The 17,176-nt window shown below is 39.8% G+C and overlaps 1 protein-coding gene across 1 annotated transcript in view; it reads left to right on the plus strand.

Annotated features, from left to right (window-relative positions):
- Positions 1-17,176, plus strand: part of EXOG (endo/exonuclease (5'-3'), endonuclease G-like) — a gene marked incomplete at its 5' end in the record, with an annotated part of 20,439 nt that overhangs the window by 1,780 nt on the left and 1,483 nt on the right. Inside the window, 3 exons of the mRNA XM_010188802.1 lie at positions 1,291-1,430; positions 3,141-3,217; positions 6,042-6,156. Of these exons, the coding sequence (XP_010187104.1) occupies positions 1,291-1,430; positions 3,141-3,217; positions 6,042-6,156 (332 nt within the window). The remainder of the gene's footprint in view (positions 1-1,290; positions 1,431-3,140; positions 3,218-6,041; positions 6,157-17,176) is intronic.

Genomic DNA, 17,176 nt, shown 5'->3' on the forward strand with positions numbered 1-17,176 from the left:
GCAGCTCCTTTCTTATGCCTGTGGTGTATAAAGAAGCTCTGAGCACCTCTCTTTTGACATCACCTCCATGGACACGTGTGCCAGATGGTCAAGAAAGAAGAGGAAATTGCTTACAGACACTGGTTTCCAAGAGATATGTTATCCATATGCATGCTCATTTTCCACCCTTTCCCTTCTTCCTTGTGATCCTTGAATATATTTGTGTTCTTGACAGAGCTGCCAAAATGGAGAGCATGTCTCACACTTTGTTCTTAGTACGGAGCACAAGGAAGTGTAGGGTGCATATGTGCTCAGTGATAATAGTGACACCACAAAAAAGCCAGAGGGCGTGCAGTTTGTGTGTGTATGCAGTCAGCTATAGAAGAAAGAATAATTTTTTAAAAATAGCAGTGGTCACTATTGAAAATTGCCCCTCATGTTGTATTGCAGCAGGATGTGCTTTATAAAGTGTCAAGTTTGAGGAAGATTCTCTCTGATGTGTACAGGCCCTGATTGATGGTTAAATGAAAAGAGAGGTTGTAGTGGTCCTGTATATTGCATCTGTGAAATTATGCCTAAAATGACACCATGAATTTTTTTCAAGAGTACCTGGTATGCTGTAGGTACTTTAAATTATGTTGTCACTTGGGGAAAAAAAGTGTGGACAACAGTGACAAGCCAGTTACTTTCCAGCTTAGTCATTTCTGTGCACAATTCCTAAATGTTGGGAAAGGCAGAAGGGGAATCTTGGAAAGAAGCAGGAAAGCTCCACACTTACTTCTGTGGCCATGGAGAACAAATGACTTGCAAGTCTCTCTTGAATGGGTTTGGTATTTTACCAAGTGTAACTTTATCAAGGTACACCCATTCTGCTTCCAGACTAGACTTGGAAAAAGAAGAAATACATCTAGTGGATGAAGCATGAAAATGCAATTGCAGCTGGTGAAGATCTATATATCTTCATTGTCCTAAAAGTGGATCTATACTGGTTTATATCTTTAACAATTTTGTCTTTAATATTAATCTGCATTTATGATAAGCCTAAAGTACTTTGCTTTTGTTTCTTCCTCTATGAAACAGTAAGCATGTTAGAATTTCTAGTGTACAGTGGGGGAGAATTCAGAACTAGAGCACAAATATTTAAGCAGAATTATTCTTTTTTATGGTTGAGGAGAAAAATACCCAATTTAGATTGATGTGTTGAATCCTTAAGCATGGGTCATTTGGCAAGATGTGACAGAACCAAATCTTTCTGTCTTGTTGTTGTGATGGTTTAATGATAACCTAACAATCTAGTATGTTATTCCTCAGGCGATGCAGACCGAAGGCACTGTAAATTCAGACCAGATCCTAGCATCCCTCTAATGTTTAGCGCTGTCAATGAAGACTACCTCGGGAGTGGATGGTCACGAGGACACATGGCACCAGCGGGAGATAACAAATTTTCAACAGTAGGAATTTTTCTTTAATTTGTCTTTATCAGTTGGAAAGAGTCAAAAGGCCCTTTAGAGTAATGTGTAATGTTCCTTTTGCAGTTTGTTTTGAGATGGAACGTGGTCTTATTATTGATGCACAGACCTGGACTCGGAAGGTCTGTTCCTCGCTGAGCACTGTAGGATGCTCTCACAGTCTGGTGTCTAAATCAGGTGCATCCTCTGGTGACATACCTCTCTTCATTAAAACACACCTAGATTAGCTTGTTTGGCAGAGATGATGTGAGCATACCTTGTACAGTATGGCGTTAAGCATTCTCCTCAGCCTCTTGTATGTTACGTTGTCTGTAAAAAACACGTGATAACCTTCACCAAACCAACCTCGAAAGCGTCTTCCAAAGCTCAGTTAGAGAGAGATGAGGAACGATGACTTCATTCTGGCCAACAGGTGCTGAGATGTTTAAGGCTAGATTGGGTAAAGCAAAGATGCTGTTAAGTGCTGTTCTGTATTGGCAAGGGGATTGCCTGGATGATTTAAAAGGCTTTTTTCCTTGCCGGCGATGTGCATGAGGTAAATTAGAACCTTCTTTTGCCATAGTTCTTTCAGTCTATAAAATGTCTTCACCTACCATTTATTTGAGCTGTGAGAAAAGCATGCCCTAATGCCTTGGCTGACTAACAAAGCACCCTTGGATTTATTGGATCCTCTTGTGAAATGTGCCTAATGCAGCAATTTGTCAATTAAGAAGCAGTTTGGATTTGTATTTCCGCCAGGCAGAATAGCATGCAGTGGTGCAGAGTGACAGCGCAGTGGCATGTGGTGGATGAAAGAGCCAGTTGTTTTATTTCTACCAGAAGTGTCTTTGTGGTTATTTATTTGTGATATCTGGGGATTTCTTGCTGGTGAGATACCTGTGCAGAGAGATCCTGGACCTGGCTTGAAATGCAGTGAGATGATACAGTCTTTCAAATATACAATTATAAAATACTAATTTCACAGTTTAATTAGTGCAGGTAGTGTTTGCTCATTATCCTGAGGAGTTCTGTCAGCCCACTCACTTTGAAGATCTAGTATGTGAAAAATATTGACAAATACAGGACCTATGAAGATTCTGGGTTAAGATCTTGGAAATTTTTTCTCCTGTATTTCCCTGCATTGTTTTTTAGAGCCTGGTCCTTTGCATCTAGAGATATGTGAGCTTCACTTCAGAGAGTTTATGACACTTTTTGAAGATAAAATTAAGCAGATACGTAGATGTTTGACCATTATAGTCTCATAAATTATTTCATTGCCTGCATGTTATGTATTTGTAAAATATTGATGAATATTTTTAATAAAACCTTTTCTTGTAAGGGAAAGAAAAAGCTAGCCATTAGGCAGTTAAATACATGAAAAGCATGGGTGAAAGCAGTAGGTAGTTTCTTCCAGAGGCATTACAAAACTGACACTGGGTGACATACGAGTTCCTGTGCCTCTAGAATTGGAGATTCTTGCATTGTGTTTGTGTTGAAACAGAAGTAGATACATTTTGTAAGGTTTGCACCTCAGTTATGCACCTCTTTATCCAAAATAATTTTGTAGATGTTCTGACTTAGGTTTTATCTGACCTTTTACATTGATGATGTTAAGACTAAACTAGAAATGCATTCTGGTCTAAAAACTTCTAAAATGTGTTTTCAGCTTGTAAATGTTTCAGTGAAATGATATTATTTATTTTCTTTGTGCAGAGAGCTATGGCTGAAACATTTTATCTGTCTAACATCGTGCCTCAGAATTATGAAAATAATGCTGGATTTTGGAACAGGTGAGAAATTACTTGTAAGTGAACTAAGTGACAAGTGCCAGGCAGTGTCATAAATAAAAAATGCTATATTCAGGAAACTTCCTCACGTGCAAGTATTGTAGAGCACTTTATAGGCTGGCTGTAGAGATCATAAGAACTTTCTTCAGAATGAAAGACAACTCAGTCCTAACAGTGCCAGAACAGTGTAACGACCATTTTAGTTCTTTATTCAATCAAACTGTAGAGGACATTTCTTTAGAATAAATAAAACTGCTTCTGGCTGCTGTGGGCAAAGGTCCCAGGCTTAACATCTCTATCCTTACGGAAAATTCAGTAGAAGCAAGGAAAGGGTTTAGGTCTTGCTTTAATATCTCTTCCTCAAAAAAGCACTTGCAGTGGGAGAGTATTCACATCTCTGTATGTGGATGTAGGTTCACTTTGAATTGGAGAACTGAGAGCTCCCCACTGAGCCGTGACTACTTCAGGTCTGAGGTGTTTCTTGGAGTGCCGCCCTCCAAGCAGCAGTCACACAGGTTCTCTGTCACTTGTGAGCGCTGACTGGATCGGCTTCGAGGTGAAGTGAGTGGTTGATAAATTTTAACTTTCGTCACATACCGTTTTTATTCTGTCCTTCCTTTGAGCAGAGAAGAACGTTAATAAAAGTCGTGTTTATCCAGTGCTTCTTGCATAGGACTTACAGAATGTTAAGACTCAAAAACAGGAGGGGAAAATTATGAATTTCACAAGGTTCACTCAAGGAAAGGTTAGCAAAATTAAGTACAGTATTGTATTAAGAGCCTATAAAAATACGTATCATCATTCAACTACGCACTGCTTTCCTGTTTTACAAGAATGCATATAAAATCATGAGGCATTCAGTAAGGTTATACTGCTTTATAGACAAAATGCTATGCATTTTTAAGATTATTTTTTTTGGTATTGTTTTAATACCTCAAGTATTTGAGCATCAAGTTTTCTTATACCAAAGCTAGGCATTTGTACCAATTCAAGGTTGGAAACCCTCTTTATTCCTCTTGAGCAGGATCTCTGTTTAATCAGAAAATCATGCGGAGTGTTTGAACATTTCCCCTGGCACTATCAACCCTGCAATTTAAGAAGCTATTACCACTTTCTCCCAACCTCAGCACCCTATCCCCCCAGTTTAAATACATGAATAAGGTATTTGTACCACTCGTTTTGTCAGTCACTTGTTTACTGATAAATAGTTATAAGGATACTCTGTTTACCATGTGTGGTATCTCTTCCTGGCTTCACTACTCCCTGTCTCTTTTTTTAATTGCTTGCTTCTTGAATTGACTTTTGAGGTGCAAGTAGACAATACAGCTTAAGCAGTTTAGCAATCTGTAGGTTTAGCAAATTGGATCAAGTGATGAGTGTCAGAGTCAGCATGGAAGATAGAGTAGGACTGTTCAGCTGGGGAGCAATAGGAAAAGGGAGAGCAGGACTGCATCTTTCCGCAAGCTATTAGATAGTAAGCTGTTAGATTGGTCCAGTGATGTGGTCTAACTGCACCTTAGTATTTATTCCTCATTCTCTTCTCACCAGTATGAATGCTTTTTCCTTTCCTGATGTTTAACTGTCATTTTCTGTCTTATTTTGAGTGCAATTTCATGGTCCCTGTAATCTGATCTCTGTCTCTGCTGCCACTGAAAGCAGTTTGCTCCCTTGCTGCATTTATTCCCGTATTTTCCTTGCACCAAGTGTTGTTTATATTGCCATGCCATGAGACAGCCTGAGGAGCTGAGCTGCTTGGAAGCAAAGCTGACAACAGCAGGAAAAAAATTAGCTTGTGGCCAATGCTTTGGCATATCATATGGCAGCTCACTATTACCGAAGAAGAAAGGGCTCATTCCTGCTAATTCTGATTTGTGGGGCTCGTGCATGCTAATTCTGATTTGTGTGAGCTGATTTGACTCACTAACCCAGCACAAGACTGTTTTTGTTCAGGGTTGTTGGTGGACAAAGAGTGCTAAAAGTGAACCAAATGAGGATGGGCCTTGAGGATGAGGAACAGGGATGAAACAGAAGGAAGTGAAACCTCCCCTTTCAGAGGCAGCCAGATTAGCTGGGCTCATCTGTCTCATGTTCTGATACAACAGTTTGAGAGAAGTGCAACTCTAAGTAAAGGACCAATGGGTGCTCAATGTATATGATTTCTGTAACACTTGGGGTGTTAGATCCAAGATAGGCCATAATCTTTTTATTTAATGTAAAACAGGCATGATCCAGAAACCTTCTTATATGGAGAAATATCAGTGCTGTAAACTAAATCAATTAGTTTAGAAGCAAAACTGATGTTACTGCTTCTGGAGTTACTACTTTATTTTTAAGCAATTCTATATTAAAAATGAGTAGACTTAGTGTGAATGGCATGTAGAAGCTTTCCTAAGTACTCTGAGCTACTGAAAGAGCTGTCTGTTGCAGGACATTGATTCCAGTAATGTGGTAGAACCTTTCAAAATAAGGTTGCCACAGCCTGCTCTTTAAAACAAGTGTATTACTAATCCCAAATGACCATCAACAGTATCTTTCTAGTGTAAAGTGTGGGAGTAAGGAGAGAATTTAGATTTTCAGGACAGGTGGTAAGGCAACAGAAACCATTTTCAAATGTGTTCCATAACATGTGCCTATCGGTAAATAAGTGAAACTGGGATGAGTGGGAAGTGCATCTTGGGCCAGCATTTTACCTTTTTGGCTTGTGAATCAGTCATATGAGTTTGTAAAAAAACCTGTCAGTAGTTCATCTTGCCATTTACAGTATGTGTTAGATTGTTATGTTAAGTTTTCCCAGCTGACTTTACCCTATCTGACACTTATGTTTCAGAATGGAAATGTATTGTCGGGAATTGACCGAGAGATTTGAGGATGTTTGGATAGTTTCTGGACCTCTGACCTTGCCTCAAACAAATGATGATGGAAAGAAGATGGTTACTTACCAGGTATGTCTATATGTTGCTGGGTTAACAGTGAAGTGGTCATACTTCATTTATTTATTTAAAATTTATATTATTGCTTGACAAAACAAAGTTAAACATCCTAGTACATGGAAAATGTACAAAATGTCCAATACTAGCTGGAACAAGTTCAATAGAGATGTTGTATCTTGCCTACACCTGAAAAAGTATAATTTGGAAATAATTTTGTTTTATTTACAGAGAGATATCAAATGTCTGTTCACAGTATGCAGTAAAACTGTTTTCTGACTTGTAGTACATGACAGTATCTAAACAGCGAGTTAGTGAGTTGCTGATGTGTATGTGTCGTGGTTTAGGGCTGGGCCAGCCACTAAATTCTGGACTGATGCTCTCTATTAACCCCTCTCCCCTCCCCAGAAGGGAAGAGAAAAGAGAATAAGGGAGAGAGACTTTACAGGTTGGAAAATAAAACTAACCGATTTAATAAAACAATAATACTAATACTGCAGGATAATAATGTAGATAGGAAAATAAAAAGTATGTACACATATGTACAAATATATATACAAAACCAATATAAAATCCTCCCCCCACCATCCCCCCAATGACAAATACGTCATCAGAAGCTCTGCAGGGCAGGGCACTGGAAAACTCTCAGACTGGACTCAGCAGCAGTGGGAGCAGGATGCAGGAACACACGAATCAGGGTCAGAGGAAGACGAACTAGCAGGGTTCTGCTCAGACTTCAGCCATTGCAGGATCGAAGGGTCCGAGCTGGAAGGGCTCCAAGATGGAAGAAGGGTTGAGACCCTTGTGATCCCTCGGTTTTATACTGAGTATGACGTGTGTGGGGTGGAATACCTCGTTGGTCAGTTTTGGGTCTGCTCCCCACCTGTAGGTGCAGACACAGCACCCAGGATGAGACAATGGCCTTGAGATTATTGTAGCAGCACATACTGGAAAAACATGCTGCTAGTTTTCAGCAAGTTCAGCCACTTAAAAGAGACTGAGCTGAAAAGTAAAATCACTAAATAGAAAATTATTTCTATTTAGCTCAGACCAGGACAGTATACATCTCTTCAATCTCTTATCTGTGTATTTTAGAAACAGTGCAATACAGAGGTAGTGTGTGTTTCTCCAAACTGTAAGGGGTATTGGAATGCCTGGCCTCCATTTATTTCAAAAGCAGTGGTTTGCTGATATCCCATATGCATCACTTAAATGAGGTCTTGCAACTGAAATTCTGAGTACACCAAAGTCAATTGAAAGACTTCATTCAAGTTCAGTAGGCTTTAGGTGAAGGCAGTGTAATTGCTGGTCCATGGGACTGGTACCCTCCCTTCTTTTGGTCCCCCTTATTTTTACCTGCTTAAAATATTCTGATGATTTAGGATTGATCATGCACAGTCTCTAGAAGCTGTCAGTGATAGGCAGAGAGATAGGAAAGACTATCAAGTTGAGAGGTGAATTTATTATTGTTTATCCTGACTTACTCTTTGTAAGCATGTGTTGAGACATCTGTAGGATCTGAGCATAGCAAGGTATTCAAGGGAGGGAATGTTACCTTCTGCCCCTGCTGTAATGAGATATTATTGCTGTTTTCCATTGCTAGATGAAAGCCAGCATAATGCAGATAATAAATGCTGTATTTTGCACCTCTTGAAAAAACACTTTTCCTTGAAAATAAGTACTCAGATCAACTGCAGCTTCAGCTTGTGAGTGATTCAGCTGTCCAACCAGTTCTCTGAGGAGCAATGAATGAGCTTGCTGTAAACAAGCCCCTGTTTCAGAGGGATATGAGAGACACAAAAGAGAGATGTTCAGCTTTCAACACTGGCTTGTGTAGCAGTAAGATTTAGGCATTATTTCTCCATTATAAATAGACAGCTGATTTCCATTTGATTAAACTTGGAACTCAGTCATAACAGAATGCAATTTTTCCTGTTTGCTTTTACCTTTTTTACTTTAAAAACTCTCCCTTGTGTCCACATCTGCACGTCTTTAACCTTGACTGTGATGAAATCACAGGTTTGGGTTTCTTGTTATTTTGTTTCCAGACAGTCATGTGTTATGCACATGAAAATGTAGCAATAATAATTTATGTTTCTCATGTTCAGTGGCAGTTCCAAGCTTCAGCTCTCACCTCATCTTTGTGGAGAAGGTGACGGCTGTGCTCATTTTCAACTGTATAAATAAGCCTTGGTTAGGGGATGTGACCAATGCCACATGGTAGGTTAGTGGCAAAGCCAGCTTTAGACTGGCTGTGGTTCCTTGCCACTCAAAGGGGTGGTGGTGGCTTTGCTGTCCTCCTTTATACTTTCCAGTCCTTTCCCTTGTCTGCCAGCACTGATGACTGTCAGATCCTTCCACAAGATGCTTATTTATCCAATGCAATAGAAAACCATCCATACTGGACTTTCCCTTTCAGCAGTGTCGAGCTGAGTGTTTGGCTTCCTGTCATGCAGAATGGTACCTTAAGTGTTCCCCAGGCTTGCTGGAAATGTGCCTTCTTGTAGCTGTCATGATACTGCATTTATTTTTTTATCCCTAAATTATATATATTTGTCTTACCTCGCAAAACCTAAAAATCTTGCGTTGACTCCAACATTTTATAACTGCAAACGATTTTCCAGGAAGCAGTTGAATCAGCTGTCACCTGCATCTGTCAGCTGCTCCAGCTTGATCTTGGTCATCTTCTTCTGGTTTTTCTCTAGAGAAAGTGTTTATTTAGAAGAGAAAGATTACATTTTCTGAAAAATTATTGTGGCTCTCCATTTTGGTTTTGAAATGTAGATTTTATTATTCCACAGGTAAAAATAAGAACAAACACTGCATCTTACTGCCTTTATTCAAAGTAACTTGATACCAGGATGCAGTGATGGAATAAGAATGGCACAAAATGTCCATGCTGCTTTGTTTATCATATCGTTCTGTTCTTGTCTGTTGCCAAGATGTCTTCATCATCTTTGGGTTTGATGACATCTCTGGCCTTTTATGAATGTTTTCTCAGTTTTGGTCTGATTTCTGATCAAATTTCGAAGTGGAGTCTTGAGTTGGTTTATGTTTGGGTTTTTTTTTCCTTTTAAAATCAACACATACACTTAGAAGTGGGGACACAGCCTGTCGAAGCACTGGAGAGAAGTTCTTTTCAAACAAATACCTTGGATGTAATTGCAGTCATTGCCATTGATTTTGATGCTCGGGATTCTGCCCTTAAACCAGGAAAGCTAAGAGCTGGCAGCTGAACCAGCAGGAAGGTCCCTCTTAGCTGGCTTTCAGCGTGTACTCTGCTGGGTTCAAACAGGTGACTTAGAAATGAACGGCTTTCAGTCCTCATTGTTGGGGCTGATGAAGCTGATGTGAGAAGGACTCCTTTGAGGGTGCTGTTTAAGAAGAAGTGCTGTAGTGCACACAGTAGCGCTGAAACTCTCAACCTGTAATCTGCCAATATGGCTGTTAAGGCTGAGCTCCTTTCTGATGTTTTTCTTCTCCTCCAAGACTAGAACTGTGACAAACAGAAAACACAGAGGTACTACCGAGAATGTGTCTGCGTTGATTTGTTTCAGATCCTCTCTTCAATCTTCGTTTCCTTGTTTTTGGCTAAAGGAGCGGTGAAATATGTATCCATGGCTTTACAGGCTGGTGTTTTTCTCATCAGACATCCAAAAAGGTTATTTTTAGATCACTATAGAGGAAAAACAGAGCATCGGTCATGGCATTGTTCCCAGTTCCTGCTTGGACTCTGGTACCATTTGCTGTTTAATTCCAGAAAGGGAATTAACCTTGAACTCCTTAGATGCCAGTGTTGTTCTGTCTATTGGCTGAACTTGTTGTATCCTCAGATATGTTCTGTCATTTCATCTGTCTCCAGTGGAGGCTTTTATTGCAAAGAGTACATTGATGACCGTGCTTGGTATCTGAAAAACATATTTTTTTTAAGAATATACATAGAATGGAATGCCAACAGGAAAAATCTGTTCTGTGTGATTGCAGAAGCAGATGCAGGTTTTTCATCTTCTTCCAGATCAAATCAAAATGACATTGTCTTGTTTCATACATTCCTGTTCTCCAGTGACTGTCACTTCAGTGATTTTCCTCTGTCAGCAGATTTGGAGTTTGAAATATGAATTTTGCAGTAATTTTACTGTGTCATGCTCAGTGCACCGCCCTTCTTATTCTCAATGTAAATACTAGTTTAAGAAGAATTGGCTATGGTCGGCAAACAGAATTGCAGTTTAGATAACATTTGGTTTGTTGTTTGAAGAAGACATTTTGCTCTTCTTTTTAGTGATATACTGGGTTCATCCTGCTGTTTAGTTTTCAAAATTGAACAACTACGTTGGATCAGAGATGCACAATACCAGAAGATATTCTGACTTGTCACCTAGTTCTGTGGCAAATAAGTACCTGAGAAACAAATTGCACCTCTTGAATGTAAGATGGTGCTTTATGGTTTTTCTCAGTCAACTTTCAGAAGTAGAGATTTTTCTCCTAGTCAAGATACTGTAGTGGACAGAATCGTGGTTAAAGTAGGAAATAAACCTGGGGACTATTACTTTTTGTTGGCTGCTCAGGGCTACACAGGCAAGGAATGGATCTGGGTCCATTCTATATATCCCATAAAACTTAAGTTCAAAGGGCTGGATTTCAGATCAGCTGGTGTAAATGACTGGAGCTCTGTCAGCCCTAAATTTAGACATGATGTACAAATGAAATTAATAGACACTGGGTTAAGATTGGAGGAGAAGGGGTGCAGGATAGATTTATGACTTTGCTTTTATTTTGCACTGTACTCACCCTGAAGGCTCTTTTATTATAGGCAGAGTGGTGATAGGGACTGTGGTGTATTCAGTGTTAAGTGACCTAAATGGATTCTGTGGAAGTAGCAGTCTCATCATGTAAATACAGTATCATAATGCATATACACACCCTCTTTATTAAAAAAAAAGAAGGGGGGAGGGATTGTGGTGTCTGTCTTTTAATGTTTTTAGGCACAGCCTTTTTTTTTACCATCTCTTTTACTTCCTTTCCTTCTTCCTTTCCTTCTTCCTTTCCTTCTTCCTTTCCTTCTTCCTTTCCTTCTTCCTTTCCTTCTTCCTTTCCTTCTTCCTTTCCTTCTTCCTTTCCTTCTTCCTTTCCTTCTTCCTTTTCTTCTTCCTTTCCTTCTTCCTTTCCTTCTTCCTTTCCTTCTTCCTTTCCTTCTTCCTTTCCTTCTTCCTTTCCTTCTTCCTTTCCTTCTTCCTTTCCTTCTTCCTTCACTGATGAATGACTTGGCAATAGCAATCCATCCAGCCATTAACAAATCACATTTTCCTGAAGTACATACGTTTGCATTTTGGAGTGCTTGGCTGTGCAGATTATTACGATGATTTTTATTGGTAGTATTTACTATTTTCCATATTGCTGGCTCTGCCTTCACACCCCTCAGTTCTTCTCAATGCCATCTGACAGAGTTCTCTCAAATACTGGGGAAAACACACTATCAACAGAATCAGTGCTGCCTAACACAAATTCGGAAGGAACTGGAGTGAAGGCAGTTAATACTGTCACAATGATCAAGTAAATAAAATAGTCCTGATGGCAAAGGGAATTTTTTTGTGCTGCCAGAAGGTCTGTTTCTATACAGAATTTAGTATCATAGTATAATAAAGCTCTGGATTGTCAAACCTGGGGTCATATCAGCACGAATGATACTATCTACAGTAAAACATCTGATGGGCCTGGGCAGTATCATGCCTCAAGTTACAGCTAAAACAAACAAATGCCTATTCAGAGAAAGCTGCAGTCTTATTCTCGGTGACAGGAATGATGTCCTTGAATTCTGTCCATCAAGAAATGTGGCAGAATTCTTAATTTTGTTATTGTCAGGCATAGATGGAAGTATTGTTACACAGAGAGTTGTGTGTATCCTTGTTTTCAGCCGATTCTGGCTTGCAGTATGGCTCTGTGCTAAACTCTGGTTATTACACAGAGGAAGAGAGGGAAGAAACATTTCCTGGAGTGTAGAGGGAATTTCTGGAACGTTATGTATTTGACGATGGTGCCCTCTGATGCAAGGAGTCTTCAGTGCGTGCTGGCTGTTAAGGCAGGATTGACTGTGATTTCTGTTTCCCAGGGAATCTCAGGTAATTGCCAATCCAGGGCTGGCTCTCGCTGATGAAACCACGTCCCTTCTGCTAATTCCCTTCACGGTTGCTTTTCGTTTTCTGGTCGCTAGGTGGCAAAATGCTACTTACAGATTCATGAGTTCTTTCTTTTAAAAAGGATTCCTACCCTTTCAGAAGAAGATGGGTTTTCTTACCACTCTGGGAAGCTGTAACAAGTCCTGTATAAAATGAAAATACGGTAACATTTGTGTATGTTTTAAAATTTCTAGTGAGAGTAGCACTGCTGTTTTATTGTGGTACTATCTCTCAGGTGTTCTGCCATTACACCTTATATATCCCTTTTCACCTGTTTTGTAAGAATGGACTTTTCTTTCTCATAAGCTCCAAACTGTGTTTTTAGGGACTGCATTGCCCCATATTTATCTGACTGCCACTGTGAAGGTGACATTAGTTAATGCCATATGCTTAAACTTAGCCTAGATGCCATTAGCAAATGTCTTCATTATTTATTATGATGCTCAAGCATTCCACAAATATTATCAAATTTGTCCTTCCTCCACTTTTAAAAGCTAGGACCAAGAACAGTTAAATTATTTGGCCAAAATCATGAGGAAAGCCAAGCTTAAAACAAATCCCCATCCAGTGACTGAGCTGAGACTGAATTTATCAAAGCTCGCAGAGTTTTTTCTGTTTTAAGAAATTGTGTTGCTTCTGTCCTTTGCTTTATCTGTCCGTGTGAGCTCTTTAAGTTTGTATAACTGCTTACAACACGTTTGTTGTTTTAGCAATATGTAAACATCTCTAAGTGTCGGGAATTGCACACGTTTCAATGGCCTGGCCTCCTGACAGCTGCCCGCGTTTAATTGGGCATCGAGGAGTATAACAAATCTATACACACTTCTGGAATGTCAATAGCAGTGTCAATAGTCATCAAAACCAATAAACATTATGCTGAAAATGACATTATCAGAATGTTGCATGACCAGAAGACACCGGTTCAGTCACAGGGCTTCAGCCGGCACCAGATCACTAAAAAAAAACCAAGCGAAGCAGATGTGAAAGGGATAAGCACTGCAAAAAGTGAGGGCAGTGAACATTTTTGTGTTGAACTGATACAGACGGCAAAGAGAAATAGTATCTGAAATTTCACATTGGTTTCCCAAATGGTAATGGGAAAGGAATATTTTCAGTGCTATAAAAAGATGGCTTTTAACTTCAGTGGGGTTTTTTTCTGTTACGAGACTGTTGAAAATTTGGAAGATTAGGCAAAATTTCACAGGAATAGCAAAATGGAAATTTTCAAAGGATGACACAAAAGTTTACCTTGTGGCCTGTTGTCAACATGAGGTGAAAACATTTGGGACAGCAGTGATTTTCTGCAGGCCATTGCTTTATTTTCTTGCTTCTATTAGTGCAAAAAAATGAGATATTTTAATTTTATTTTTTTTTTAATCACAGGTACTATTAAAAACTGTTGCTCTTTTCCAGCTGGGACAGATAGCTGTTTCAAACGTTGATTGCTGCAAGATCATCTGGTGCCTGTGGATAGAGTAGCACAAATCAAAGTCAGCATCTGTGCATGGATAATCTTAACCCATTTTCTATTCTGTTACAGTAGGAGCATATGCTATCTGCCTCTGTTGGGCATGCACTGAGATAAATGGGCTGGTGCAGATCAGAGGAGTGATTCGACTGCTGTAGTGAGGTAGGGAAATCCTCTAGGTGGCAATAGGAAATGAATTGTTGAGTTTGTTTTCCCTGTTGCTGCTGTTGCAAACTTCACTTCTGCAGACTCACGCTTTACTTCTTTCCCTGGCTGTTGAGCTGTGTGGGACGCAACTCCACAGAAACATTCATTTGCACCTTCTGTATCTAGTCCAATAAAAAAGCAACTTGTGGTATGTTACAGAACATAATGATGGAAATATTATGGCATGCTCCAGAGCTCCGTTTCCTTTTTTAACAACTTATTCGTTCACACTGGCTGCTTACATTATTGGTGCTGCATCCTAAGCATGGTCCACTGAAGTGTTAAACTGCAGGAAAAAGTGTATATATTCCTTCTCATGCATATTTACTCTGTCAGAGAAATCAGGCACTCCCCTTTTATTATATTCTCCTTCAGCAGAATGAGCTGGGGATAGAACTTTTATACCCTGTTTTGTGTAAAGAAAGGACATTTGTGGACTCTGGCTGTTTGGCAAGCTGAAGTTTGTTTTAATCACTTTAACAGTATTAGAACTCTGTGAAGTAATTACAGAAGTAGTTTACTGCCATTCAAGGGACTGGTATAAAGCCTGTGCACTACTTAAGTTTTATTTAAACCCTCAAAAGAGAGCTTACATGAAGCCAGAGTGGTAAATAAATTACATGTATGACCATTGCCTGTATAGAGTTGAGTTGTGTTTAGAAGTACATTTCTCAGAAGGCCAACCCTTTCTTCATTTTGAACTAGTCCTCTCTTTCCTTCTTCCCTTCACTACTTCATAAGGGCATATATTATGCATAAATGTGCATTATTTTGCATAGAATATATATATTTGCATAATATTACATAAGCACAGGGGCTGTTTTCCCTTACCACCCACTCGAGGCATTCAGCATTTCCATTTCATACCTCACTATTCTACGTGCAGCTCTTTTCATTCCCCAGCTTTTCTATCCACCCACTCAAGTCCTCAGACTCAATCCCCTGTTCCCTCTGCCAGCTCGCTCAACGCACATTCACCTGTTTGTTTTACATATGCCATACACCTCCTAATTGGAGATGCTCGTGGCAGCTCCATCTGCATGTTCACCCTTTTTCTAGTCTTTTATACAACAGACAGGATGCTGCTGTGTTTATGTGTGTGGGAGGTGGTGAGAAGAGGAGGAAGCTGAGCGAAGGAGGACCTAGCACATACACGTGTGGAAAAAAGTACACAAAAAGGCCTGGAAAAGGCAGCACAAGGCCCTGGTTAAACTCCCAACACCGTTCATTTTGTAGTTTGGTTTTAACCCACCAGATACAACAATGTGTTAGGTTGGAGACTGACCTGCTGGGGAGCAGCACAGGGGAAAGGGACCTGGGGGTGTTGGTGGACAGCAGGGTGACCATGAGCCAGCACTGTGCCCTTGCACCCAAGAAGGCCAATGGCATCCTGGGGTGTATCAGAAGGGGTGGTTGTAGATCAAGAGAGGTTCTCCTTGCCCTCTACTCTGCCCTGGTGAGACCACATCTGGAATATTGTGTTCAATTCTGAGCTCCTCAGTTCAAGAAGGACAGGGAATTGCTTGAAAGAGTCCAGCGCAGAGCCACAGATATGATGGAGGGAGTGGAGCATCTCCCTTATGAGGAGCGGCTGAGGGAGCTGGGTCTCTTTAGCTTGGAGGAGGCTGAGGGGTGACCTCATTCATGGTTATCAATTTGTAAAGGGTGAGTGTCAGGAGGAAGGAGCCAGGCTCTTCTCTCTGATGTCAAATGACAGGGCAAGGGGCAATGGGAGCAAGCTGGAGCATAGGTGGTTCAACCTGGATGATCTTCAGAGGTCCCTTCCAACTCCTAACGTTCTGTGATTCTGTGTGTTGTCGCGTAGTTTTTAGTATATTTAAAATTTACCTGTGCATCAGTCAGTTTTGATTATTTATGCAGTTGATCCTGAGGAGCTGTAACTCTGGTTTCACCCACACCGAATGCTAAATACAAAGTGCTTTGACACTCCGGAGCTCTAATTTCTCTATCAACATGTCTCTTGTTATGTAAAGCGAAGGTAGATTTGGCATAAGGTATTCATTTATTGCGTGACTGTTAGATGTCTAGGCAGAGCTTTATTTAGGAGAAGGTTGGTGGTGTAAGCAAGATCATTTTTGTAAAAAAAAAAAAAAAGGCAAACCAAAACAAAAAAGAATTTAAACTACAGCAAAGCCATTAAATAGCCTACTTTAGGGATGGAAAGGAAAGTATTCTGTAGCAGAGTAAAGAAATCTAAGAGCACATGTTTGGCAGAGACAGTAGTATTGTTACTACTACACTATTGTACAAAACATGAAAAAACTTTCTTTATTACAGGTTTCCCTTTCTCCTAAATAAAGTTTTCTCTAGTTTTGGTTAAGACTTAAAGACTGGTTACTTTAAAAGCTGGCAACAGAGGTAGAAGACACACTTCAAACACTGAATTGATAACTGAACTAAGTTACCTATTGGCATAGGCTGATGTGAACCTTGGTTCAGTAGCCACAGGCAAAGTTTAGTTTTAAACATGCATTTTCTTCTTCAGAAGTGCTGAATAGTCTCAGAATAAAGCATACATAGGAAGTATTTCTTTTGTGATTGAGTTACACTGAATATATGAAGGGACAAAGCACGTCTGAACTGATACTGGTTTAGTCTGTAAAGTACTTGAATTAATGTGATCAGTTGTGGCAGTGAAATGAATACCTGCTTTCTCAGAAATTGTATTTTAACCATGTCTAACAAAGCTGTCAAAAAATCAAAACAGGCAGTCTTTGCTTTTGCAGGTATTGCAAATACTGGAAATAGTACAAAATTACTGGCTTTTATGTATAAACCAAGATGCCTTTGTATTTTTTGTAGGGCGTCTGCATCTTTTTCTTCCATTGCCATTAGAATAAAATTACAAATGTTAGAAGGGCAGTTATACAGAAGGGTGATGCAAAAGTCAGATTTTTCCATGTGGGAGCTTGTTATACTTTGTTGGCATGGCAAATTTAGTTGAGCAATATTGAAGGAAAGAAAAAAGCCTAATACAGCGCATGCATGAGCATCACTTTTTGAATACTGGAGAGATACTTTTATCATGAATAGGTATATCCCCTTGGACTTATTCCTGACATAGGGTGGGATGTCTGCTGTACAAAGATGTGTGTGAGCTTTTAACAGATTTCCTGTAAATTCAGAGTCCTGATCCTCCCCTCCTGGTGCTTCAGTTAAATTCCTG

The sequence above is a fragment of the Mesitornis unicolor genome, unplaced genomic scaffold (genome assembly GCF_000695765.1).
Source record: "Mesitornis unicolor isolate BGI_N332 unplaced genomic scaffold, ASM69576v1 scaffold12107, whole genome shotgun sequence".
Lineage (NCBI taxonomy): Eukaryota > Metazoa > Chordata > Aves > Mesitornithiformes > Mesitornithidae > Mesitornis > Mesitornis unicolor.